At 48.4% G+C, this 27,563-nt stretch overlaps 1 protein-coding gene across 21 annotated transcripts in view; it reads right to left on the bottom strand.

Annotated features, from left to right (window-relative positions):
• Positions 1-2,261: 2,261 nt before the first annotated feature.
• The window catches only part of PLEKHA6 (pleckstrin homology domain containing A6), a 161,028-nt gene continuing 135,726 nt past the window's right edge, over positions 2,262-27,563 (bottom strand). For 15 of the 21 annotated variants that reach the window (XM_017881032.1, XM_017881030.1, XM_017881033.1 and 12 more), the window contains 9 exons: positions 26,792-26,941; positions 25,363-25,492; positions 25,053-25,159; positions 14,134-14,310; positions 12,656-12,823; positions 12,447-12,580; positions 11,802-11,947; positions 6,875-6,998; positions 2,262-6,186 (listed from right to left, as the gene is read on the bottom strand). In XM_017881032.1, the coding sequence (XP_017736521.1) occupies positions 6,883-6,998; positions 11,802-11,947; positions 12,447-12,580; positions 12,656-12,823; positions 14,134-14,310; positions 25,053-25,159; positions 25,363-25,492; positions 26,792-26,941 (1,128 nt within the window). In that variant the 3' untranslated portion in view covers positions 2,262-6,186; positions 6,875-6,882. The remainder of the gene's footprint in view (positions 6,187-6,874; positions 6,999-11,801; positions 11,948-12,446; positions 12,581-12,655; positions 12,824-14,133; positions 14,311-25,052; positions 25,160-25,362; positions 25,493-26,791; positions 26,942-27,563) is intronic. The other 6 variants (XM_017881039.1, XM_017881048.1, XM_017881049.1 and 3 more) reach the window with 4 other exon arrangements.

Genomic DNA, 27,563 nt, shown 5'->3' with positions numbered 1-27,563 from the left:
GAACCAGGTACCTGGCACACAGTAAGCACTTAATGAACCATTGTTATTGCTATTACTATATAGTTATAATAATTACTATTGTTATTAACATTATTAGCATACTGTTAATATGCTTTATATGAAAGACTTCTACTGTCATCTCAAATTGTGCTAAACCACTCCTACAGGCATATAAAATAGCAGCTGGGGATGCCCCTCCCTGCCCCCACCCCTAGCCATGGAACCCACCTGTGAGCTCAGGAGAATTAAGCATTCATGATACTGGGCCCTCCTGGCCTGATTCTCTGGGTACTGGAGCTGAGCCCAGAGGGGCTGTCCACAGTTCACCCTTCTGGAGAGGGACCTTCATAGGGACGTTCCCGGGAAGGGGTATGCAGGCCCTGGAAGGCTGGTGCTGGTCCTCGACCCATGGCAGTCTTATGACCCTGCCATGATGAGAAAGGGGTGGCGTAGTGCAGTTACTCCCTGGGCTGGAGGCGTAGAACTGGCAGGGGAGGGACACCTCAGAGATGGCACAGGCCCTGGTGATGTCTTCCAGCAAAGGCTATAGAGCTAGTAAAGAAGGGGTCCTGGAAAACCTTCTCCCTCTTCCCACATCAGGCCCCTGCAGGTGGCCAGGGAGCCTTTGCAACATCACCACTTCCACTTCCTCACATTTGGAAGTGAATTTGAGTTTTCAAAGTGATTTTCATCCATTTTCTCATTTGCCTTTCTTGAAAGTTCCATAAGATGGTGGTTAACATACCCATTTTCCAGACGAGGAAACTGAGACTCAAGAATTTAATGACTTGTCCAAATCTTCATGCAGCTAGCAAGGAGCATGTTGCTAGGGGCAGGAGTTGAGGATGACATGCCACCTTCTCTCATTGATCTCAGTAACGAGGTGAGGCTCGGGATGAGCAGGGGGCCGTGGTGTGGCCCCAGTTCCCTGGCAGCAGCAGGGTCTGAGGCTTGGCTGCCTGCCTGACCCGGTCGTGCCTCTCTTCAAGAATAAATAAATGATCACACCGTTACACAGCACTGCTCCTTAAAGGGCATTCTGCTAGTTGCATTTTCGTTTACATTTATCAGCTACTGCCCCCTTTTTACAAATCCCAACCTGGCTTGATCTGGGTAGGGGGTGGAGCAGGCACCAGCTGGCATCATCTCTTGAGAGGAGGAGCCAGCCCTTGTCGGTGGATGCAGTGATGCCTTGTGGTGCTCTGTGGTCTCACATTCCACCTCCTCCCCAAGCCCTTGCCATTGGCTCTGGCTCAGATGGAGGCTGCAGATAAAGGCTCAGTCCCCTGGAAAGTGACGAGTTCTCCAATATACACCCCCCTATCCCAGCCTCTGATGCAGGCCCTCCCCTAGAGCCTACATCTGGTCACAACTCTCCTGGGTTCACAAAGGACATCATCCTGGGGATGTGACAACATCCAAAATAGAGTTAAATTTAAAAAGTGACCACCCCTGTACTAGCCCTTAGAAATGGGAACAGGTGTCCGGAATTCCGCTTCAGCCATGAAAGCCAAGTCAATGCAAGATTAGGAATTAGGAAGCTTGCTTTCTCATCTCTCTTTCTCGCTTTTTCTTGAGCCATCCTCCCTCGGACAACGTGCAGAAGCCCAGCTGAGCCTGCCAGTCTCCCGGGTGCACCTCTTCTCTTCCACTACCCACCCCACAAAATTTACCAGGCTTCTTCACTCTTGTTTCCCACAGTAAGATTCCAAATTGAGAAGCGCCGGTAAAGCCCTTCACACAGTGTCAATAGCTGATAACCACTAAACACCTGTCAAGAGAAATAAACCAAAAGGATGGAGGCAGGATGAGAATTGGGGTGGCGTTATACCTCCCATCAAATTATGCACCTTCTTGTAAAGCAGCAATATAGCGCATTGTGTAGTAATCAAGAAAGCCTGGGAATTCATTTTCTTCTCCTGCTGTCCTATCCTTTGTCTGAGTCAAACCAAGGGAAGGTGCCAGGGCCTGAAGCATCTGATACTCCCATTATACAGAACCTTGGGACAAACCCTGATCTGGGGTCACCTGAACTGAAATGATGATGCTGGTGTTGGCAGCATACCCTTGCTTCCCCAGCTCCTAGGGATAGAGGCCGAAAAGGGCAGGCTGAGGCACAGGGGAGGAAGGGAGCATATGTTTTGCACCCAGCCTATCCCCCAGCCCCCATTCCCCTTTCCTACCAACCCCACAAGCTGCCAACCCCACAAGCCCACAAGCACCACGAGGGCAGACACAGAGTAGGAGACACACACCACATGTACAAAACATTCATTTTATTTCCTATATTGAGTTTATACAAACTTGCAAGATACAAATGCAGAACTCACTGGAATTCTTCGGTACCTAAATCTAAAAAGAATGCTGCTGAAAGGAGGAAGCAAACTCTCACCTGTTTCAGTCAGGCCGTCCCCTCCTCCTGGGGAGGGGGGTCATTTGCTAGAAAGATGCTAAGGGGATGTTACAGCTGGTTGCCCCCGACAGAGATTCCATCTATCTAACCTTCACCCTTCTTCTAAGGTCACTTTTATACTAAATAAAGACACTGAGATCATACATTTCCTTGTATGGTTTATTGTCTAATACTAGCAAATCAAATTGGCCCCAATATGTGCATAAATAGATATATATGTGTGTGTGTGTATATATATGTGTGTGTGTATATAATATTTTTTCTTAGTTTTAAGAGCTGCCAGGTAGAGGGTGCCTAAAGGAGAAAGGAACTGGTTCCCTCTTGCCATAGCCAGCCCTGCCCAAAAACATGCCTCTCCCAAAGGTCGGAGAGCAAGTGTGCCACTTGCGATCTCAGAAAATCTTCGAAGTGACAGTAGCAGTATTTGATTGCAGCCTCTTGGTTATTGATCATGGAGGTAATGTGCTCGTTGAGAAGGCCCTGGATGAATAATCAGAGCGTCCCCAGGTGGGTCACTTAGCCCTGGACCCCCACCTGCGCTCTGTTCATTCAGAGCGGGATGTTCTAGGCTGGTGGCAGGGTGTCAGTAAACGCCCCAGCTGGGAGGCCAGGCTTCAAACGCTGGCCAGGAGCTCGGCTCTAGATTCCCAAGCCCTTGATTTCAGATCTAGACAAAGACTTCCATCCTGCCCAAATCCTTGCAAGGCCAGAGACCCTTTGCCCAATTTGATGGTTGACAAAGGCTGAGCAGTTTGGAAGGCTGAGCTGGCTTCGTTCGGTGCCCCCGTGGCAGCCTGCTGGGGTAAAGTCCTGGGGGTTTCTTGGGTGAGGTTGAGATGTCACCTTGTCTGTAGGACCCTCCTCGGCTCAGAGGCTGATTTCGCAGTCTGGATGCCAGACTGAGGTACCATGCCTTTGGTACAGCCCCCAGAGAGAAAGGTTGCAGAGGGGGGATGTCACAGATGTGACCCAGACCAGAGAGGGATCGAGTGAAAAGGAGTGTGACAAGCCCAAGGAACTTGTACGTGTCTGTGCTAAAGGGCCAGGGATGGCCCAGAGGATCCCAAGCTGCCTCCTCTGGGCTTCACACCATCTCGTAGACCGACATCCTTAGTGCTGTTTGGCATAGGCTGCCATTACACTGTCTGCTCTTTCCAGCAGGCTGATGAAGAGGGGTAGTCTAGCAGCCCATTTGAGGTGCATGCCTGCATGGGTCTCCTTTGTGCATAAAACTGCAAACAGTTCCTTCCAGAGGATTCACGCCTGACAACTGCAGAGGGTCATCAGGAGTGGACAGTGTAATAAAATCCTTAAGCCAGGACTTCCGAGGGAATGCCCTGCCCCGGCAAGATGCTCTCTGGGTGAGCTCTGGGGACCAGCCCTTTCCTGACTGGGGAATAGGATGGAAGGAAGCCACTGTGGCAGAGGGAAGGGCACAGGGCTGGGACCTAAAGGCAGTTACTCCATCTCCTCACCTCATTTGCCAATTCCATTCAGACATTGCACATTTTGAAAATAGATTTGCTTTTTTTAAACAAAAGCATAAAATAGATCTGTCTTAAAATAAGTCTTTCCTCTCCTCTTCTTTGGATCAAAAAGGCAAGGGGTATGGCCTTGATATGCTAGGAATGATATGGAAAATAAGGGAGAGAAAAACAGGCCTGGGCAGGAACTGTAGGAAAAGATCAGACATCCAAACAAATATATTACATATATAGATCTATAATATGTATAATCTCCATAAAACATATATTAAGGCATGTAAAGCAACATAAAGAGCCAGCTTTATGAAATAAGAGGTGAGAGAGAGGTGGCAGAGGTGCAGACATTATTTCTTGGTATTTTACATGTATTTCTAAAAAATATTACTTAAAAAAAAAAAAAAAAAAAAAGAGACAGACAAAGCGGCAGGAGTGGAAGGCCCTGAAAAATCTGTTTCCTGTGGAGGGAGAAAGGTGCGGGGGAAAGAGGGAGAGAAGATGACCTGGGAGCCAATCCCACCTGCCAGTCTGCAGGGGAGAAAGGGCAGGTTTGGGGTGCTTGAACTGTGAAGATGGGAAATATAGCCAAGGGTCACGTTTAAAAACCTGCTAGAAGTGAAGATTGGTGGAATCCTCCCAGGCTGTAATCCCTCAGAAACATGAGAATATCCTAAGCACCTAGAACAGTGCCTGGTACATAAAAGGTGCTCGATAAATATTTGTTGAGTAAATTTTCATCTTTACTTGCATATGAACCAGCCATGGTAACTGTCCCAGCCATGAAGGAGTGGAGAGGAGTTAGTAGGTGTTCTTGGGACCGCTGGAGGTCAGGCTGAAGCCTCTGGGTGGCCACTCTAGCAGAGTGAAGGCCTAGGGGCCACGGTGTCTTCAGCTTCCCTCCTTCCTCCTCTCTGGCTACATTCATCTCCAGGTGGGTGGAGCTGAGGAAGAATGCGCTTTGCTTTTCTGTCTCTCCCCCACTGCCCTCCCTGGGCAGGTGGATCGTGAGAGCGCCTAGCCTCAGCCAGTCCTCGTCTGGGATGCCTGGGATGGGGGATGGTCCTGAAATCCTGGGAGGCCTCCCAGATTAAGGCCTCATCCCTCCTCCTCAAAGCATATTCTCAGCTGGATCACTGCACATTCCAGGGGGAACAGGGCAAGAAATATCGCAGAACTGGGTAGGTAAGGCCCCAAGGCTGACCACACCCTACATAAGACAAGTCCTTCTCTCTGCCCCTTACCCCAGGACCGGGAGGCAGGCACCAGGCACAGAACTACCAACAGCCATCTCCCAGGTAGTCGCTACTCAACCCCCTTCACTCAGATCCCCACACCAAGCATCTCCACTGAGGCTACCTGTGCTCCACTGGTGGGTCCTCCTGGGGATGAGGTGGGAGGAGCAGAGGAGACAGTCTGGCACTGCACTGGGCACTAACATAAGGCTCCACCTGGGGAAACCAATCCGATACCCCTTTTCCATCTTCCTTCCTGCTTGACTTGCCAATATGTCCTGCTGCTTCCCCCTCCTCCCACTCTGAGGATCTCTCTCTCTCTCTCTCTCTTTCTGTCTCTCTCTCTCTGCTACCCTTCCCAACCTGCCCTCAGACACTGCACAGACCTGCTGTTCTCTAGCCACAACCAGCACTGTTCCCTCTGGGAGCCAATAGCCTCTCCCCATCTCTCATCACCTTGTCTTTGGCTCAAGCAGGGTGGTCAGTCTCCAATGGACCCCAGCGAGCACCCATAAGCAAAGCACTGGGTTTGTCAAAGCCCTGGGTCCAGCTGAGGCAGCCGGGTGGGGCTGATGAAGATAGGGATGACGACAAGTGCTGTCCTCGGTGTCAGGCTGGCTCCAAGAGGCAGTGTCCATCTCCTCTTCACCTCTAGTCCTTACATAAGATAGCCATAAGTGTGTTCTCCACCACAGCATGTCCCACATCAGGGATTGTTCCACTGGAGTCACCACAACCCCAGCCAGAGCAAGGCCGAGGCTCCCTGTGACTTGGGCATTAACGAGGATGGTGCTCCCCAGTGCCATCTCAGGTCCTGGCCCAGGACCACGATGTGAGTAGTGAGAGCTCCAGGGTTAGGCATAGTGGGTGTGTGGACACTGAGGTATCCACGCTCCTCTCGGCAGCAGCCCGTGGCCCCAGCCTGGCTCCCTGCAGCATTCCCATGGGAGTGCAGGGGCAGGGGGCCAGGGTGGGGAGCCAGGACCTCAGGTGGGCAGAGGACGGCTTCAGAATGTGACTCTGTGGAGTTTCACAGCATTGGCCTCAGCCAGGGCTTGCACTGGAGAAAAGAGAAATGGGGTGAGAAGAGGGTTGCACAGAGGAGCAAGGACTCCAGCCAACCTTCCCAGGAGAAAGAAGCCTCATCCTGCAAAAGCCTGGCAGAAATCCACTCCGGTCCTTCAACCCTGACAAAGGAAAGGAAGTCAGTGTTCTTTTCTACTTGACTGAGAGTGAGCGGCTGTGGGCTAGGGACAAGGGAAGGGTTCACAGCCTTTGGCTGTAGTTGTCAATGTTATTTTAAATTACAGTAAGATCTGGGAGTTGAGAAACAGCTTCTGAGGGCTTCTGAAGGTTCTGCATCTGTGTATCTCAACAGATGGAAAGCTTGTCAGCAGACAGGAGGCACAGGGGTGGGGTGTCAGGGGAGAGCCTTCCCTGAAAGAAGACAGGTAAGGTCTCGGCACCATTCCCTGCCTGCTTCTGGAGAAGCAAAGGCCATTGGCATCACAACATCCAAGAAGCGGCCCTGCCAGCCGGTTCCAGCCCAGCACTGCGTGGGGAAGCTGGATGGATGGATGGATGGATGGATGGATGGATGGATGGATGGATAGTGGGGAGGAGCGGTACAGGGCACTGGGGTAGGGGAGAAGCAAAATGCCAAAATGAGAGGACACAGATGGCTCAATGGGGGTGAAGGAAGGGGCCCCACTCCCCAGGTGGATGAAATACAGTAGAAAAGTGCTTACGTCAGAGCTCAGACCCGCATGGTATGGCTGCTGTCGGCGCCCCGTGGGGATTCAGACGACAGGGGGTTGGCTGGAGGAGTCGGGGAAGCAGGGGAGGTGGGAGGGCTTGGGGTGGCACATTGCACTGGAAACAGAAATGAACAGGGAGGTGAATGGGGGTGGGTGGGGAAGGAGGGTGGGCATCCAGAGCAAGCGAGGCCCTCCCCAGGCGGGGAGCGAGGCAGGGAGGCAAGCAGAGAGACAGCACTGAGCTTGGAGCTTGCTCAAGCTAGGCCAAGCTGTCCTCGTTCCCAGGGCATCGTGGAGGAGAGTGTGAGGCCCCAGAGGAGACCTCGCCGAATCTAGGCTCTGCTGAGAACCAGTGTGACTGTGGGTAAGGCCAGGCCCTCTCTGGGCCAAGGGCTCCCCTCCCATCCACACAATGGGGAGATTCCCACACCTCTCTGCGACTGTGCAGACGGAACCAGGGAGTGGTACTTTATATACCGCAGTGTCACTAACGATAATGATTAATAGTGCAGTAAAATCACACCAATCCAAACCATCTGGCCCCATTTAATGAACAGAAGTGAAGTGACCACCATGTTAATCAGTGCCATCAAAACAGAGATTTCTGATCAACTTAAAGCGAGTTCTGTTAACTTGGCACAGTCAAGGGCTCAGAAACATGTTCCCTGCTAACACTTGAGACCTCCTTTCATCAGTCCAGTAAAGTCAAACTTCAGTCCACCCCTAAGCAAATCGAGACAAGCCTGAAATGACATTTGAATTACTGAGATTTTACTCTATTATCATTATTATTCCATGTTAAGAATAGTAAAGTGGAAGGACAATGAGAAGGGAAGACTTATTACTGGGGACAAGCTCTATGCAGCCTCCAGACCCTCATGCATCCTCACTGTAGCTGCGAGGCAGGAGGATGGCAGAGACAACATCCTCGCTCAGGCTCAGAAAGGAACCAGACCTCAGCCAGGGTCACACTGCATTTCCACCGAGAGAAGGGTCCCAACATTGAACTTCCCAGTCCCTTGTCCCCACCCTACCCTGAACCTCATCACCTTCCCTGCCGCCTGTGCAAGAGAAAGAGCCAAGGTGGCTACTCTCGTTACATATCTAATACACCTACATGTGCATAGAACACATGTAGCTCTCGCATGGATGTGAAGTTGTCTGCCTATACACAATACAAAGTTTGTGCATGGGATCTGGCAACACCATGTCATTACACTCATTGCACACAGCTCACAATAAGCGTATTTGTGTACTTCCAAGCCTGCACCCTTCCATGTGACCCAACACTTACAACTTCACGTGCACTCACAAACACTTTGAAACACACATTCGTGTGCATAGCCACATCACTGACCCAACGCTTAGTCATCTAGCAGTCTCAACTTCTAAAACAGCCAAGAAACCAAAAACACAGCAAAAAATATCTCCAGGAAGCCAACATAGAGGTTACAGCCTACAGGAAATGCAGTGAGGCTCTCAGAATTTACTCATAGGGCCCCTTAGAGTCCAGTTACTCTTATTGATACACAATTCTAATAGGTGTTGACTCACTGGGTTTCTAGCCCAGGGGAGATTAGAAACAGGAAAATTCAAAGAGACAGAGGAATTGGGAGGCCCACTGACATCTGTAAGAAAGCACGACTGAGGAAAGAAAATGTTTTGTAAAAAGCAGACATAACAGCTTTAAAAGAGTGACAGTTTGGGAACATATTTTTTTTTATTTTTATTTTTTCTGAGACGGAGTCTTGCTCTGTCACCCAGGCTGGAGTGCAGTGGCCGGATCTCAGCTCACTGCAAGCTCCGCCTCCCGGGTTTACGCCATTCTCCTGCCTCAGGCTCCCGAGTAGCTGGGACTACAGGCGCCTGCCACCTCGCCCGGCTAGTTTTTTATATTTTTTAGTAGAGACAGGGTTTCACCGGGTTAGCCAGGATGGTCTCGATCTCCTGACCTTGTGATCCGCCCATCTCGGCCTCCCAAAGCGCTGGGATTACAGGCTTGAGCCACCGCGCCCGGCCAAGTTTGGGAACATTTAGCATAGCTACAAACAGATCTATGTCCATTGTGGCCCTAAGGACATTCCTTTAACAGAGGTCGGCAAAATAAAGATATTTATAATGTAATACAGGAGCAAGAAAAGGTCATATGTAAACAGAACTTTGTTAAGAAGGCAGAAAAATACTAAATATATATTAGAAACATATCCATCAACATAGTTAAAATTTGCATGTGCTGCAGATGTGAATCACACATATGTGATATTATAAAGTGTGCAAAGTACCACATGTGTGCAGAAATGATCAGTCACACATACTCACATTCATGACACTGTACTTTCTCCCAGCCTGTGCACACAGACATAAGTTCACAAAACTGCAATATATACACTGTACACAACATATACACAAATATGCTTTATCATTTCCCATACCGCAGAAAAGCCAATCACACATAAATACAAGCATTCATAAACACCACCTCCACCAATGTATTGTACACTCACATACATGTACATTTATGCTCCAACAGCTTACCATATACCACCTGGACTCATAATGGGTCTCCACACAACGTCCTTAGACATTTTACACAGATACACACATTGCTACATTTGTACTCAAACCTTTCCTCCATTCTCACACTGCACACTTGAATACACACAAATAAATGCATGTATCTACAAACACCACCAGATCCAAGAGCACGGTGCACGATGACATCCAGCCGGCACCCACGTACAACCTCAAAAACGCCAGTAACTTCGCACATATTACATACCTGAGTCGGCACGCACCGGGTGGATTTGTAAGCATAACAGCATTCCTCACTGATTACTCTGTCCACACCACACACCACACACGGGCACCGAACTCTACTCGTTGTACCCGATGCACATAATGCTCATGACCTGTGCCCAGCACTGCCACACACACAGTGTCCTGGGTGTGAACCTATGCCCGCATAGTGCATGCCCAGGACCAGCCTTGCTGTGTCTGGCAGAGCTGTAGCTCTGGGGAGCTGGGCCACAGGCCAGGGGTGGTGGGAACAGTGGGCTAAGTCTGAGGTCTGGCCCTGCCACAGCCATTTTTTAAATAGTTGGGGTTTTGGCAAAAGCAAGGTGACCGTTTGGTTTCAGCACACAGACCCTGACATGTAAGCCCGTGTGTATCAAGATGGAAATCGGATAGGCCGGGTGGGTTTTGTTTTCATGGAACCTTTGGCTGAGGAACTGTAGTAGAGAGAGCCAGGGGCTGGGGCTGGGGCAGAGCAAAGTTTTTAAACCGGCCTGTCTCTCTAACCCCTTGAAACAGGAAGTTGCCTTTTGCCCAGAGCATGTGGAATCTGATCTTTGGAAGGTTCAAGTTCATTTTGGAGCTAAACTACAGGGAGGCTCAACAGAGGCCTGCTTCCTTGCGGCCAAACTGGTTTTGCTGCCTTTTGGCTGCAGGATGGGGCTCTCTGAAGCTATCCCTTCTCTTCCCCTCAACTCCAGCCTAAAGACAGCCTCTCCCTGAAATACCTCCAAGGGTCTCCCTGGACACCCATTCTAAAGTCCATTACACCCTAACTGGCAGAAGATTCTTCATTAAGGCTTACTTAAATCCTCTTTGCCGCAGCTAAAATCTTCTGGTTTCTGAAAATATCCATATTTAAAATAATTAGCAAAATGACAAATGGTTCTATTTCTACTTCGTCTATTGCTATTTCAACTACTACTACCAGCATCACAGCGCTACTGCTACTGTCACCACTACTACGGCTTGCGAGCATATATTGAGCACTTACTGAATGCTAGGCACTGTGCTAGGTGTTTGGCACACATTGTTTCCAATCCTCATACCACCAGAACTGGAGGCAGGAATTTTGATTTGAATTTCACAGATTAGGAAATGGAACATCAGAGCACCAGAATTTGAATCGTCCTTAATCACCAACATGAAACGCCATCCCTTCCACTATGTTCCGAGCCACGGTTCCAACCTGCTTATGGCTCTTGCCTGGGCTACCGGAATTGCGGCCTGCACACCTGCTCTCGCCCCTCTGCCAATGTCATCTCCAACCATGGCTCACCCTTCTGAGTCATTCCTCTTAACTGGCCTTCAAAGTTCTCACTCTCACTCTACCTCTCTATCCTAAACACCTTTATCTTGATGAAGGGAACAGTCTCCCAGGCTCCTTGACTTACCCACTGTCTCTCCTCTCCCTTTAACCCTCCCATTCATACAGAATCTCTTTCATTCTTAAAAGCTCAACTACATTTTCATCTATTCTGGGATGATATCTCAGACTGAGCAGAAGCTGACCCTGTTGATCTCAGCCCTATCAGCATCTAGTCAGGACCTGGTAGCCTTTGTATCAGTGTGAAGTCAGTTCCTCATAGTCATCTTTTCTTAGCAGAAAAGTGAGTTTGGATCAGTAGCCAAGGTGGTAATTGTATTGCTCTCAACTCTTTGGTTGCCTGCACCATCTTTTCTAGGATTCTTCCTATTTGCATGCAGCAAAAGCAGGAAATGAAAGGATACTCTGGAATACCTGGCCCTCTCCCTGAAACTGAGAAATAGTTTTATCTTTCTCAGTCAAACTCAGTTATCATCTTTTCTCTGTGCCTTTCCCTGGCCTGCCCGGGCAGAATGGCTCCCCATGCTCTGCATGGCCTCTGGCCATTACTCCCTAAGGTGGCTGCAAGGATCATTCCAGCTCTGAGCTCCTGGATGCAGCAACTCTGGCCCCTTTGCACCTCCCTGAGCCTAGCACAGTACCTGGTGCTCAATAGATGCTCGTCTCAACCTTGAGGAGCATCTCCTCAGCCTTATATCTCTTTGCTACTGCCCCCCTGGTAGCAGTGCTGCGCTTCCTCCCCTAAAACTGGTCAGCTGGTTTCCCTGGCAGGGTGGAGCGAGGCCCAGCCCCTCTCACCAGACAGCATGCGGCCCCTGCGGGAGGCCTCGGTCGCCAGGGCGCAGGAGATTTCAATCCGCTTCTCCTGCTCCTGCAGCTGGCTCTCTGAGTCCTGGGGCACGTCCACAGAGTCCCCCTCGCCGATGGGCACCACGTTCTGCATACTGAAGAGGCACAGACACACAGAAATGGAGGGAGGGACAGGATGGTCCAAGTGGCTTCGGGGGGCCTGCGGACTGAGGTTGGCAGGGAGGGCCAGGGCCCCATGAATGTGCAGTCTCTGATTCCCAGCAAGGCTGTCCCTAGGAGTGAGTGGGACCCTGGCAAAACACAGGTTGAGACCCCTACCCTCAATGTTCTCAAATGAATTAAAAGGTTCAAGTGAGCATTTAGGGCAGCCTTGAAGGGGAAAAGAAGTCACCAGAGGGCGAGCCTTCAGTTTTGTCTTGATGGTGTGATGTGCACGAGCCTGGCGGGTCTTACTAGCACCTGACAGCAGCATCCTTGCCTCTGCCGGTAGCTGGGCCCTGTCTGCTGCCTGGAGCCACCACCTTGATGTGCTCTCCCCTGGGGAGGCTCTGTGCCCCCAACAACTTCTAGTGGCCCAGGTGTCCTAGGTGCCAGGGTGGGCAGAGGAAGTAGAGGCTCACCCAGGCCAGTTACCTGGATTTGGCAATGAGTGTCTTGATCCTCTCCACCTTCTTCTGCTTCTCCTTCAACTCCTCAGGGCTCAGAGGAGTGTCAGGCTCCAGGTCAATGTACCGTTCGGGGATGAGGACTTTGTCTGGAGTGGAGAGCTATGGAGGGGCTGGGGTTACCACCTCTGTCCCTTCTCAGAGTCTCCCACTACAGCCCTTCCTGGCTCCACTCACCTCCTTATTGATGTCTACATCATAATGCTGGGGCTCTAGCTCCATTTTGCGAAGCCGGGCAATTTCCTCCCGGGGTGTCTCGTAGGCCTGCCCACCAGGCTCCTCTGCCCGCAGGGCTGCCTCCAGGTTGGAGATGTCCACCTCGTGGATGCTGCGGTGGCGGCGCACCTAGGGGACAGCAGTGTCATGATCGCATCACGGCTACCCATGCCTCCAGGTAGCCCTAGCCATGCCCTGTCCTCGCTTTCCCTTCCCAGCTCGCCTGATCTAGCTGCCACCCCACTGCTCCCACCGCACCCCACTGCAGAACTATCCTCTTTCCTTTCTACGGACCCAAAGCCTGCCCACCTGCCAGGCCCCAGAGGCAACATCTCATCAGCATCTCTTGTCAGTTCTTGCTGTTCCCCATCCTGCTGTACCCTGTATTCACATTCTTTGCTATATATTTTGGGCAGTTGAGTTAGTGTGACTTGTATTGATTTCTTCTTTTGATTTTTTAAGAAACGGGGTCTTGCTGTCGCTCCAGCTGGAGTACAGCCACAGAATCATAGCTCGCTGCAATCTCAAACTCCTGGCCTTGAGTCCTCCCATCCCAGCCTCCTCCCAGGTAGCTGGGACTATAGGTGCATCCACCATGCCCAGCTACTTGTTAAACATGTTTTTATAGAGACAGGATCTTACTTTGTTGTCAGGCTGGTCTCAGACTCCTGGCCTCAAATGATCTTCCCACCTTGGTCTCCCAAAGTGCTAGGATTACTTGCATGAGGAGCCAACCACACCCAGCTAACTTCTAATGATTTCATACTATCGAAGTCCTAATCCATCAACTAGAATGTAAGCTGTTGAGGACAGGACTTATGAGTCATAATTTTTCCATATTTCTAAAATTTAATGGAAAGAAAAGTTAAGTGATGTCTTGGGCTACATCCAGCTCTGTACTTAACATAGCTGTGTAGCCCAGGAATCCTTTCATTTCTCCTCACTTTGTTTCCCCATCTGCAAAATAGGATAATAATTCCTAACCCAATGTTGCTAAAGGATTAAATGAAATAACATGAAAGGGATTTGTGGATTATATTGTGCCATGTGATGGTGAGCTACTATGATTATCTTCATCGCAGCCAGCCCAATGCTAGGCACAGAGGAGATGCTCCAGAAACGTGCGTAAGTGACAGCTATTTCTGTGTGGTGAATTCTGTACTATTCTCTATTAAGTGAATTTTGTATAATTCATTTCAACAAAATAATTAAGGCATTCCTTTTTGTGAGTTATTTTCTTTAAACAAGAAAAAGTCAACACTTGAAGGACTCTTCCACCGGTGGGAGAGAGGACTCTCTGGCTCTCCCAGGTGCCCAGCGTGGGTTCTTTCCCCTCTCCTTCCTCTCAAATCCCCCAGGCCCCGGCTGGCCATGCCCTGGGAGTAGGAAGTGTTGGCAGATGCCAGGCTCATGCCTGTGGGTAGCTGGGAAGGCATTACCACTTTGTAGGCTGGCCGGGGACTGGGGTCGGGGGCCGGGCTGGCCGGGAGCTGCAGGCTTCTCCGCTTCTCCTTCATGGAGCCACTCTGGTGCCGCCGCATTCGGTCAATCTGCTCCTCCACGCTCATCTTGACTTTCCCCTCGCCAGGGAACACAGCACTCTTGGGACGTTCCTGCTGCCATGGGAAAACAGGGCTCTGACAAGTGCCTTATCCCCCACCCAGATTTTCCATCCTGAACCCTTAACATTTACCTTCTACAGGAAGTCTGCCTGTAGTGGGCTGAAGAGTGGTCCCCAAAAGATATGTCTAAGAACTGACCCCAGGTACCTGAGAGTGTAACCTTATTTAGAAATATGAGATCATCCTGAATTAGAGTGGGCCCTAAATCCAATGGTGTGTCCTCATAAGAGACAGAAAAGAAGATGACATGGAGAGTAGAGGTGACATGAAGAGGGAGGCAGAGATCAGAGTGGTTCATTTACTCAGAAAGGAATGCCAAGGATTGCCAGCAATACCCAGAAGTTAGGAGAGAAGCCTAGGACAGGTTCTCCCTCACGGCCTCCAAAAGGAGCTAAACCTGCCACCACCTGGATTTTGCGCTTGTGGCCTCCACATCCATAAGAGCATATGCTTCTACTGTTTTAGGTCACCCTGTGTGTGGTGATTTTTCACAGCAGTCCAAGGAAACTAACACAGATTTTGGTACTGGGAAAGGGGTGCTGCTATAACACATAGCTAAAAATGTGGCAGAGACTTTGTAATTGGCTAACAGGTAAAGGTTGGGAGAATTTCAAGGTATATAATAGAAAAAGTCTAGTGGATTTCCTTGAAGAGATGACTGGCAGAAATAAGAACTTTAAGGATGATTCTGGTGAGGGCTCAGAGGAAGTGAACAGCATAGAAAAGAAAGCTTCTATTGCCCTGGAGAATACAGTTATGCCTCGGTATCCCAGGGGACTAGTCCGAGGATCCTGATGGATAGCAAAAGTCATGAATGCTCAAATCTCTGCTATAAAATGGCATAGATGTGCATATAACCTACACATATCCTCCAGTATACTTTAAATCACCTTTAGATTACTTATAATACCTAATACAATGTAAATGCTATGTAACTAGTTGTTTTCCTATATTGTTGGCTTTTACTTTTCTTTCTTTTTTTTTTTTTTTCTGAGATGGGGTCTTGCTCTGTCACCCTGGCTGGAGTGCAGTGGTGCAATCATAGCTCACCACAGCCTCGAACTCCTGGGTTCAAGCAATCTTCTTGCATCAGCCTTCCAAGTAGCTGGGACTACAGACACATACCACTGCACCTGACTAATTTTTAAATTATTATTTGTAGAGATGAGGTCTTGCTTTGTTGCCCAAGCTGTTTTCAAACCCTTAGCTTCAAGCAATCCTCTTGTCCCAAAGTGCTGGGATTATTGGCATGAGCCACCACACCTGGCCTATATTGCTTTTTATTATTTTATTTTTACTGTTTTATTGTTTTTTATTATTTTTCTCCCCTAAATATTTTTGATCTGTGGTGGCTGAATCCACAGATGTGGAACCCAGAGATATGGAGGGCCCATCGTATATATATCATGAATGGAATGCTGGTAGAAATATGAATGTTAAAGATGCTTCTGGTAAGGTCTCAGAAGGAAATAAGAAACGTATTATTAGAAATGGAAGAAAAGCCATCTTTATTATAAAGTGGCAGAAATGTGAATGTATTGTTTTCTACTGCTGAGTGGAAACAGAACTTGAAGGCTGTAATGAACTTAGATATTTAGCTGAGGAGATTTCCAAACAAAGTGTTGAAGGTGTGGCTTGGTTTCTCTTTGTACTTATAGGAAAATTATAGAGAAGATAAATTGATAAAATAACTGTTAAGCCAAAAGCCAAGAGAAACCAGCACTTTTTTTGGGAGGTTCTCAGCCTACCTAGTTCACAAAGGATGCTGAAGTTAGGAAACTCATTGTAGGAACAGTGTGCCCTAGAGAGAGGGTCAAGGATGTGGCTGGACAACATTTTGCTAAAGAGATTAGGTATGTCTCATGAACCCAGTCGACCATCCCAGAAGAAGCCAGAAATAGAGATGGAGTTATCTAGAATGGATAACCTTGAAATACAAAGGGGGCCTACAAAGTTTTTGAGACTGTTATATATGCAGAAACACTGCTAGCTTGTACAGAAAAGGACAGAGATAAGATGAAATGAAAATAGCTGTGAGACTTCTGGGATTCCACAGGCAGGAAATAGGCTAATAGAGGTAGTTAGCTGATTTGCTCCAGACGACCACCAGAGTAAATGCCAGAGAATAGGCAAGTAGGCAAAGTAAAAGAAAACTTTATTTACAAGCCAATGTGAAGGAGGGGCGAGGTTCACCGGTCTCCGGCGGTGGAGGCCGACGAAGTCGCTCCAGCGTTCTCAGGTGAGGTTCCCAGGTTCCCAGGTCCGCACACGAGCAGGGGCCAAGGAAGTTCGCACCACGCGCCTGCCGGGAGCGGCTTTTATGTCCTGGGCCCGGGAGAGGGAGGGCAGTGGGCGGGACATAGGCGGGTCAGGGGTGGGGCGGTAGGCGCGGCTAGGTGGGTTCCGGTTTTTCTCCGTGGGAGGTCGGGTTGCGCCTGCGCAGTGGACGACTGTCTTTCCTGGGCGCGGGAAAGTTAACAATGAAGAACCCGGAAATGCGCCATTTTAGTCCCTTTGTTCTTTTTGTTCCCTCCCTCCCTCCGTCCAGACATTAGCTACACACCCATGCTAACCTTCAAGGAAAAGCAAGAATGACTCAGAACAAAGCCGTGGATGCAGAGGCAGGGTCCAAAGAGGCAGGGTTCAAAGAAGCAGGCCTAGAGGCAGGGGCTGATGGAGCCTCTGTGGACCCAGAGGGCAGGAAAGTGAGTCACAGAGGATTATTCTCAGGCCTTGAAAACTAATAGAATTTTCCCTGCTGGATTTGAAACTTGCTTGGAATGGTGACCCCTTTGTTCCTTCCAATTTTTCCTTGTTGGGACAGCAATGACTTACTTTTTAAAAATTTTATTTTTTAAATTTTATTTTTAAAATAGAGACAGGGTCTCACTGTGTTGCCCAGGCTGGTCTCAAACTTCTGGGCTCAAGTAATCCTTCTGCCTCAGCCTCCCAAAGTGCTGGGATTATAGGCGTAAGCCACCACACCTGGCCAGGACTTATGCCTCTCCTCCAGCACTGTATTTTGAAAAGCAGATTTCCTTCCTTCCTTCCCTTCCTTCACTTCCTTCCTTCCTTCTTCCTTCCTTCCTTCCTTCTTCCTTCCTTCCTTTCTTTTCTTTTTCTTTCTCTTCCTTCCTTCCTTCCTTCCTTCCTTCCTTCCTTCCTTCCTTCCCTTGTTTTTTGTTTTGTTTTGTTTTGTTTTGTCTTGTTCTGTTGTCCAGGCTAAAGTGCAGTGGCATGACCACAACTCACTGCAGCCTCAACCTCCAGGGCTCAGACAATCTTCCAGCCTAAGCCTCCTGGAGCAGGCTAGGACTATAGGCATGCACCACCACACCTGGCTAATTTTTTTTTTTGAGATGGAATCTCGCTCTGTCACCCAGGCTGAAACACAGTGGCGTGATCTCAGCTCACTGCAACCTCCGCCTCCCAGGTTCAAGTGATTCTCTTGCCTCAGGCTCCTGAGTAGCTGAGATTACAGACATGTGCCATCATGCCCAGCTAATTTTTGTATTTTTAGTAGAGACGTGGTTTCACCATGTTGGCCAGGCTGGTCACTAACTCTTGACCTCAGATGATCCACCTGCCTCGCCCTCCCAAAGTGTTGGGATTACAGGTGTGAGCCACTGCACCCAACCCATCCGGCTAATTTTTCATGTTTTTTGTAGAGGCAGGGTCTCACTGTGTTGTCCAGACTGGTCTCAAACTCCTGGGCTCAAGTGATCCTCCTGCCTTGACCTCCCCAAAGTGCTGGGACTACAGGCATGATCCACTGCACCTGGCCAATTAATTTGTTTTCTAGTTTTACAAATGGAGAGATTTTGCCCCAAAATGGATTGTACCTAGAGTTTCATGCATACCAGATGGAGATGATTTAGATGATGAGATTTGGGACTTCTAAGCTGATGATATTTCAATGACATTTTAAACTTAGGATGCAGTCATGGACTGAGGCTTTTGGGAATGTTGGTTAGGTGAATGTATTTTGCAAGTGAAATGAGCATGAAATTTGGGTATCATAGAGTGGACTGAAGTTGTTGAATAGTACCCCCCAAAGGAGATGTCCAAGTCCTAGCCCCAAATACCTGTGACTGTGATCTTATCTGGAAATAGGTCTCTGCAGATGTAATTAAGAATCTCAAGATGAGATAATCCTGGATGAGGGTGGGCCCTAAATTCAATGATGGGTATCCTTATATGGGACAGGAAAGAAGACACACAGAAAAGGAGGTGATATGAAGATGGAGGCAGAGATTTGGTTGATGCATCTACAACCCAAGGAATGCCAAGAGTTACCAGGAACCACCATAAGCCAGGAGAAAGGCATGAAACAGATTGTGTCTCAGTGTCTCCAAAGGAACCAACCCTGCTGTCACCTTGATTTTGGACTTCTAGCCTCCACGACTGTGACAGAATGTTTCCATTGTTTTAAAGCTCCTGGTTTGTGGTAATTTGTTAACTCCTGGCAGCCCTAGGAAATTCACACTGCCTTGAGTCAGCACACTTGACTCTGAACACTGACTTTTGTTGCTTTCCCTGCTTTGTATTTCATCAATAGCATAGTACAATAATTTTGTAAAATACTCTTTTATATTTTTTATTCATATGTGATGGTTAACACTGAGCATCAACTTGACTGGATTGAAGGATACAAAGTATTGATTCTGGGTGTGTCTGTGGGGGTGTTGCCCAAAGAGATTTGCATTTCAGTCAGCAGACTGGGGAAGGCAGATCCACCCTTAATCTGGTGGGCACAATCTAATCAGCTGCCAGTGAATATAAAGCAGGCGGAAAAACGTGAAAAGGAGAGATTGGCCTAGCCTCCCAGCCTACATCTTTCTCCCATGCTGGATGCTTCCTGCTCTCCAACATCGAACTGAAGTTCTTCAGTTTTGGGACTCGGACTGGCTCTCCTTGCTCCTCAGCTTGCAGGCAGCCTATTGTGGGACCTTGGGATCATGTAAGTTAATACTTAATAAACTCCCCTTTATACATATAAATAAATATATATATGTATATATCCTATTAGTTCTGTCCCTCTAGAGTACCCTAACTAATACAGATTTTGGTATTAAGGATGGAGTTCTTTCATTGGTTTTGGGGCTTCTGGAGTTGGCTGCTTAGTATGATTGGACCCAAAAATGCTAGGACTCTACTTCTAATAGTATGGAGAACACTGATAGTCCTTGGCATGAACTGTTCAGAGAGTTATGCAAAATAAATGCATTTGACACTCTTGATTCATGGTTCGTTGAGAGGCAAGGAATTTACTGACTCCACATAATACCTTTGACCATATGTAGAGAACCAAGGAACATAGTGAAGCTGGTTGGTTGCTCCTAAGTTCAGTAGACAGTGATGAAAGAAAATGATGAACTCAGGGATTGTATCTCCCAGCTTCAGAAGCAGATACTGAGCCTCAAATATGCTAAGACTGTCCTGAGTTAGAGTCTTATCTCCTATAGAGAAAGAGCTGAAATTGTGTAAAAACAGACATAAGCTCTTATCGTGTGAGTGGCTGACCTGCAATAAAAGATGCATGCACAGCCTTGCCAGGTGTCTACTATTAAAGTGAGGGCATTGATTGGAAAAGAATGGGACTCTGAAACTTGGAATGGGGACATGTAGGAAGACCCTGATGAAGCTAGGGACACTGAGTTTGTAAACTCTTATGAACCTTTTTTGCCAGAAGGAACAGCTTCTCCATTCCCAATAGTGGCAACATCCCCTCCCCGACCCATGCTGCCAACAACTTTTCCACCTTTGTCTGAGGAGATAAACCCTGTGCTACCAGAGACAACAGTCATGGCCTCCCCTGAAGCAGTTGCCAGGCAAGATAATGTTGATTCTCCTTGGGAGGCACCCCCAACACCTCTGTTTGCTTCTAGACCTACAGCTAGACTAAAATCCCAGTGGGCCCCTAGAGGTGAGGTTGAGAGTGTGACCCATGAGGAGGTATGCTACACTCTAAAAGAACTGTTTGCGTTCTCTAATTATATCAGCAGAAATCTGGGGAACAGGCATGGGAATGGATATTAAGAGTGTGGGATAATGGTGGAAGGAACGTAGTGTTGGATCAGGCTGAATTTATTGATTTGGACCCACTAAGTGGGGACTCTGCATTTAATGTTGCAGCTCAGGGAGTTAAAAAAAGGTTCTAATAGTTTATTTGCTTGGTTAGCTGAAATATGGATTAAAAGATGGCCCACTGTGAGCAAGCTGGAAATGCCTGCTCTCCCTTGGTTTAATGTAGAGGAAGGGATCCAAAGGCTCAGGGAGACTGGGATGGTGGAGTGGATTAGTCACTTTAGACCTACTCATTCCAGCTAGGAGAGTCCAGAAGATACACCCTTGACCAATGCATTATGAAACAGATTTGTGAGGGCAGCACTTGCATCTTTGAAGAGCCCTATAATTGCTGTTTTCTGCATGTCAGATCTAATGGTGGGAACTGCAGTCACTCAACTACAAAATTTAAATACAATGGGAATAATTGGATCCCGAGGTGGCAGGGTCCAAGTGGTGGCACTCAACCATCAAAGGCAAGGTGGGTGTAGCTACTGTAATGGACAGCAGAGGCAAAACAGCAATCAGAATAGTCTGACTCGTGTAGACCTCTGTCATTGGCTAATTAATCCTGGTATTCCTAGAAGTGAAATTGGTAGGAAGCCTACTGCATTCCTACTTAATTTATCAAGCAGAAAACTTCCAAGTCAAATGGACAAAAGACTAATTTGAATTATAAAAACAGAGAATCATAGCCTCTCAGTCAATTTCCAGACTTAAGCCAGTTTACAGATGCAGAATCCCTTGAATGAAGGGGAGGCTGGGTCATCTTGAGGAAGGACCCCACTACATTACCAACAAATTATGCAGTGAATCTTTCTTCCATCCTTTTCCAAGGAAAACTCTGGCTTTTTACCAGGGTGACTGTGCCTTGGGGAAAGGGAAGTGATTAGACATTTCGAGGACTACTGGACACTGGCTCTGAGCTGATGTTGATTCCAGGGGACCCAAAATGTTACTGTGGTCCTCCAGTTAAAGTAGGGGCTTATAGAGGTCAGGTAATTAATGGAGTTTTAGCTCAGGTCTGACTTACAGTGGGTCCAGAGGGTTCCCAGACTCATCCTGTGGTCATTTCCCCAGTGCCAGAATGCATAATTGGCATAGATATACTTAGCAGCTGGAAGAACCCCCACATGGGCTCCCTGACTGGTAGGGTGAGGGCTATTATGGTGGGAAAGGCCAAATGGAAGCCATTAGAGCTGCCTCTACCTAGAAAAATAGTAAATCAAAAACAGTATCACATCCCTGGAGGGATTGAGGAGATAGTGCCACCATCAAGGACTTGAAAGATGCAGGGGTGATGATTCCCACCACATCCCCATTCAACTCTCCCATCTGGCCTGTGCAGAAGACAGATGGATCTTGGAGGATGACAGTGGATTATCGTAAGCTTAACCAAGTGGTTACTCTAACTGCAGCTGCCTGTACCAGATGTGGTTTCATTGCTTGAGCAAATTCACACATCTACTGGTATCTGGTATGCAGCCATTGACAAGGCAAATGCCCTTTTTCCATTCCTGTCCATAAGGCCCACTAGAAGCAATTTGCCTTCAGTTGGCAAGGCCAGCAATATACCTTTACTGTCCTCCCTCAGGGGTGTATCAAGTCTCCAGCTTTGTGTCATAATCTTATTCAGGAAGACCTTGATAGCTTTTCACTTCTGCAAGATATCACATCATTACATTGATGACCTTATGCTGACTGGATCCAGTGAGCAAAAAGTAGCAAACACACTGGACTTATTGACAAGACATTTGCATGTCAGAGGATGGGAAATAAATCTGACTAAAATTCAGGGACCTTCTACCTCAGTAAAATTTCTAGGGGTACAGTGGTGTGGGGCCTGTCGAGATATTCCTTCTAAGGTGAAGGATACGTTGCTGCACTTGGCCCCTCCTACAACCAAGAAAGAGGCACAAGTCTAGCAAGCCTATTTGGATTTTGGAAGCAACATATTCCTCATTTGGTGTGTTGCTCTGGCCCATTTATCGAGTGACCTGAAAGGCTGCCAGTTTTGAGTGGGGTCCAGAACAGGAGAAGGCTCTGCAACAGGTCCAGGCTGCTGAGCAAGCTGCTCTGCCACTTGGGCCATATGACCCAACAGATCCAACGGTGCTTGGGTGTCAGTGGCAGATAGGGATGTTTTTGGAGCCTTTGGCAGGTTGCCATAGATGAATCACAGCAGAGGCCTCTAGGATTTTGGAGCAAGGTCCTGCCATGTTCGGCAGATAACTACTCTCCTTTTGAGAGACAGCTCTTGGTCTGTTACTGGGCTTTGGTGGAAACTGAATGTTTGACTATGGGTCACCAAGTCACCATGCGACCTGAACTGCCTATCATGAACTGGGTGCTTTCTGGTCCATCTAGCCATAAAGTGGATGGTGCACATACAGCAGCATTCCATCATCAAATGGAAGTGGTATATACGTGATCGGGCTCGAGCAGGTCCTGAAGGCACAAGTAAGTTACATGAGGAAGTGGCTCAAATGCCTATGACCTCCACTCCTGCCACCGTGCCTTCTCTCCCCTACCCTGCACTGATGGACTCATGGGGAGTTCCCTATGATCAGTTGACAGAGGAAGAGAAGACTAGGGCCTGGTTCACAGATGGTTCTGCACGATATGCAGGCACCACCTGAAAGTGGACAGCTGCAGCACTACAGCCCCTTTCTAGGACATCCCTGAAGGAGGGCAGTGAAGGGAAATCTTCCCAGTGGGCAGAACTTCAAGCAGTGCACCTGGCTGTTCACTTTGCAGGGAAGGAGAAATGGCCAGATGTGTGATTATATACTGATTCACAGGCTGTAGCCAATGGTTTGGCTGGATGGTCAGGGACTTTGAAGTACGATTGGAAAATTGGTGACAAAGAAACTGGGGAAGAGGTATGTGGATGGACCTCTGTGAGGGGTCAAAAACCATGAAGATATTTGTATACTATGTGAGTGCTCACCAATGGGTGACCTCAGCAGAGGAGGATTTTAATAATCCTGGATAGGATTATTATCCAGGATCCATCCAGGATGAACAGGATGACTCATTCTGTGGACACCACTCAGCCTCTTTTCCCAGCCACCCAATGGGTCCATGAACAAAGTGGCCATGGTGGCAGGGATGGGGGTTACGCATGGACTCAGCAACATGGACTTCCACTCACCAATGCTGCCCTGGCTATGGCCACTGCTGAGTGCCCAATTTGCCAGCAGCAGAAACCAACACTGAGCCCTCGATATGCTACCAGGAGACACAACAATTCCATTAAACTGGAAGTTAAGATTGCCACCTGGACACTCTGGGCTCCTCCTACCTTTAAATCAACAGGCTAAGAAGGGAGTTATAGTGTTGGCTGGGGTGACTGACCCGGACTATCAAGATGAAATCAGTCTACTACTTCACAATGGAAGTAAGGAAGAATATGCATGGAATACAGGAGATCCATTAGGGCATCTCTTAGTATTAAGAGATCCTGTGATTAAGGTCAATGGGAAACTACAACAGCTTAATCCAGGCAGGACTACAAATGGCCCAGACCCCTCAGGAATGAAGGTTTGGTCACTCCACCAGGAAAAACACCACGACCTGCTGAGGTGCTTGCTGAAGGCAGAGGGAATACAGAATGGATAGCAGAAGAAAGTGGTCATCAATACCAGCTACGACCACGTGACCAGCTGCAGAAGCAGGGACTGTAATGGTCATGAGTATTTCCTCCCTTTTTTGCTAAAAATATGTTTGTGCACGTATACACTTGTGCTAAGGAAAATATTTTATTTCTTTTTCCTTTATCATATGACATAGGATTTAGTGACCTCACATCAGCATTTAAGTATTGTTAACTTTATATCATAGTATTTGGGTTGGGGATTGGTGTGTTTCCGGTTGTATGAAGGATAGTCGTATTATGTTAGGTGTAATTATGACCTTATTATTGTCTTTATTTGAAGATTATGTATGATCTCACGAGATGTGTATGGGTTCAAGTTGACAAGGGGTGGACTTGTGATGATTAATACTGAGTGTCAACTTGACTGGATTGAAGGATATAAAGTATTGATCCTGGGTGTGTCTGTGAAGGTATTGCCAAAACAGATTAACATTTGAGTCAGTGGGCTGGGCAAGGCAGAGCCACCCTTAATCTGGTGGACACAATCTAATCCGCTGCCAGTGAATATAAAGAAGGCAGAAAAACATGAAAAGGAGAGACTGGCCTAGCCTCCCAGCCTACATCTTTCTCCCGTGCTGGATGCTTCCTGCCCTGGAACACTGGACTCCAAGTTCTTCAGTTTTGGGACTCGGATTGGCTCTCCTTGCTCCTCAGCTTGCAGATGGCCTATTGTGGGACCTTGTGAGCATATAAGTTAATATTTAATAAACTCCCCTTTATATATATATATATATAAAATATATAATATATATATATATATATATAATATATCCTATTAGTTCTGTCCCTCTAGAGAACCCTGACTAATGCAGCATAGCTTCCTCATCCCCTGACACATCTCCCTGCAGGAGAGCTCCTCCTCCAGTGGGGCTCTTGCCCCACCTCGCACATGTTCCACCTTCCTCTCCAGCCCTGAGTTTCTTGAACAGCAGAGGGAGATGGGTGGGTACACACACAGGCCCCTGGACTCGCAGCCCAGCTCAGGCCTGCATGAGCTCTCAGAGGTACCCACCTGGGAGGAGAGTCCATTGGTGAACCCATTGGCATTCCTCCTCACCACTGCTGATGGGGTCACCTCGTCATCAGTGGGCGATTTTGTCCGAGGAGGCACAACACCAACTGCAGAAAGACAGAGTAGCCAGTGGGCCTCATGGAGAGCAGGAAGGCAGGAAGCCAACTTCTCAGAGACAGGCTCAGCCCCACTCTCCACCGAGATTAAAAAGCTCAGGGTGTGGCACCGGGCTTTGGGTGTGAATGAGCACCGAGGGCTCCTCCCTGAGCATCCTTGCCTTACTTCTAGGGGAAGATGGGTCACAAAGTACCTTTGTTGAGAGCTGCCTGCTTCTCTGCCTCTACCTCTTGTCTGGTGGGCACAAGGCTGATGTCTCTGGGGGTGTCCAGGGGTGATGTCTGGTGGGGGTCTTTCTTGCTTTGTTCGTAGCTTGCCTTGGGCTGGAGAGAAAGGGTGAGAAGATGACTGATGTTAGTATGGCTGTCAGGAACTTGGCCCCCAGTGATGTTTCTTTGTTTTGCAATGGTTGAAGCTCAAACCCTTGCAGATACAGGGAACAAGGCAATTCTATGTGTGCCACCTGGGAGGCGGACAGGGATGCACTGGAGCCTCCCATCCATGCACTTTAAGGAGGTTCAATGATGGGCCATCTTGGGGAATGAGAGCTCATAGCCCCTAGGAGGCCCCTCAACCTGACCATTTGTTTTGGCTGACACTAAGAACCACAGACTTGCTGTGAGCCAGAGTCAAGGAATGGCCAGTGGAGGGTCTCTGAGGATCCTGTAGGGAATCCTACCCAAGACATGAGCAAACAGAACCAGGCGGGTCTTGGTACCAGGATTCTAGGGAAATGAAAAGGGCACTTAGTGTGTGGGCTCACAAAATCATGAGACTAGAAGAGACCTCAGCCATCATCTGAGCCACTGCTACCATGGTACAGTTGAAGAATCTAAGCCTCAGTGAGAAGAATACAGAAAGAAGACCAGGCTAAAGGTCAGCAACTCCAGTTCTAGCCCAACTAGAGAACAGAGGTCCCCTTTCTTCGTCTGTCACATATAGGTAACATTACCTGCTCTGCCCATCTCACCAGGGAAACCCTCAAGGGTTATGCAAATTATACATAGCTAAACCTAGATGAGCATATGAGTTTTCCAATTTTAGGTACAGGACTCTTTCTACTCATCACACAACCTCTTTCAAACCTAACTGCATAGCTCCTAGATCTTGGCTAGGGATGCAGGTGAGACAACAGGCCAGAACAGGAGAGAAAAGGGCCTGTATCCTTATACTCCAGGAACTCATGAAACCCAGCGAGGACACAATACAAGGTGGAGGCAGAGAGATAGCATGGGCAGAGTGGGGCCTGGGATGGACATACGAAGGGATCGGAATGGCACTGCTGGGAGTGTCACTCAGTTCCCATTGGCTGGTCATGTTGGTAGGGAGTGGGGCATAATACCAGCACCCACAAACACTGGCTTCCCATGAGCCTGGGGTTGGAGCAGTAACTCATGTCCCCATCACCTATAGAAAACAAAAAGGCACAGAAAGATGGCCTGTGTGATGGCTTCAACTATCCTTTCCTTATCCCAGAGTCCAGCTGAGCAGGGGCGCCGTAGAAACCGAACTTTGGGAAAATTAATGGGGAAAATGACTCCAGGGCCCTGCCTTGCCCCCTGGCCTGGCCCTCTGCCCATTGTCCCCTGCCCCACCCTCCAGGACCCAAGGGTGATGGGTACCTGCCCCCTGGCTGTCTCGCCACTGCGGTGCCAGGAAGGGGAGCTGGGGTAGGGCCAGAAGCGGCTCTCGCTAGGGAGTGGAGGGACGGCTGGAGGAGACTCCAGGGGGACGTAGGCTTTGGGGAGGGGAGGCCGAGGCGGGCCAGGTTCCTGAGGCAGACAGAAGCCAGAGCATTAGGAGGAACAAGAGCAGCCACTGTGAGAGCAGGAGAAAAGAGCATTAGCAGGAGGCAGACAACAACATTGCTGGAGACCTGGGTGGGCCCCTGGGACCACTGCACTCCCACCCGTGACCTGAAGAGAGTGCTAGCTCCGGAGCTAACTCTCTGCCTGACCTTCAAGGCCTTCCTCGACCCAGCCTCTACCTGTCCACCACTCCCCACTGCTCCCCAAGTTTTCCCCAAAGCTCTCTCATTGCCTCGCCCCCATGCCAGGCAGCTCCTCTCCCAACCCTTTGCTTCCACCCACTCTCCTGCCTAGAATGCCTTTTCCTTGTTCCTCTCCCTGTCTTGCTGCTCTGTGGCCTGGTTTAGGCCCAATTCTCTGTTGGAACATCAGGGTGTTTATAGTCTGAACCATGTGGCTTAATGTTGAGACATACGCCGTCACGTTCCTATGAATTTGTCTTGGTCCATAGGATGCTGGGCTCCCTGAGTGAAGCCTTTGAGTACATGTAAGTATCTTTCTTTTATTTTTCTTTTCTTTGTATTTATTATTATTATTATTATTATTATTATTATTATTATTATTTTGAGACGGAGTCTGGTTCTGT

Source organism: Rhinopithecus bieti, unplaced genomic scaffold (genome assembly GCF_001698545.2).
Source record: "Rhinopithecus bieti isolate Rb0 unplaced genomic scaffold, ASM169854v2 scaffold_12049, whole genome shotgun sequence".
Taxonomy (NCBI): domain Eukaryota; kingdom Metazoa; phylum Chordata; class Mammalia; order Primates; family Cercopithecidae; genus Rhinopithecus; species Rhinopithecus bieti.
Note: the sequence above shows the minus strand (reverse complement) of the source record. Positions and strands in the feature narration are given on the sequence as shown.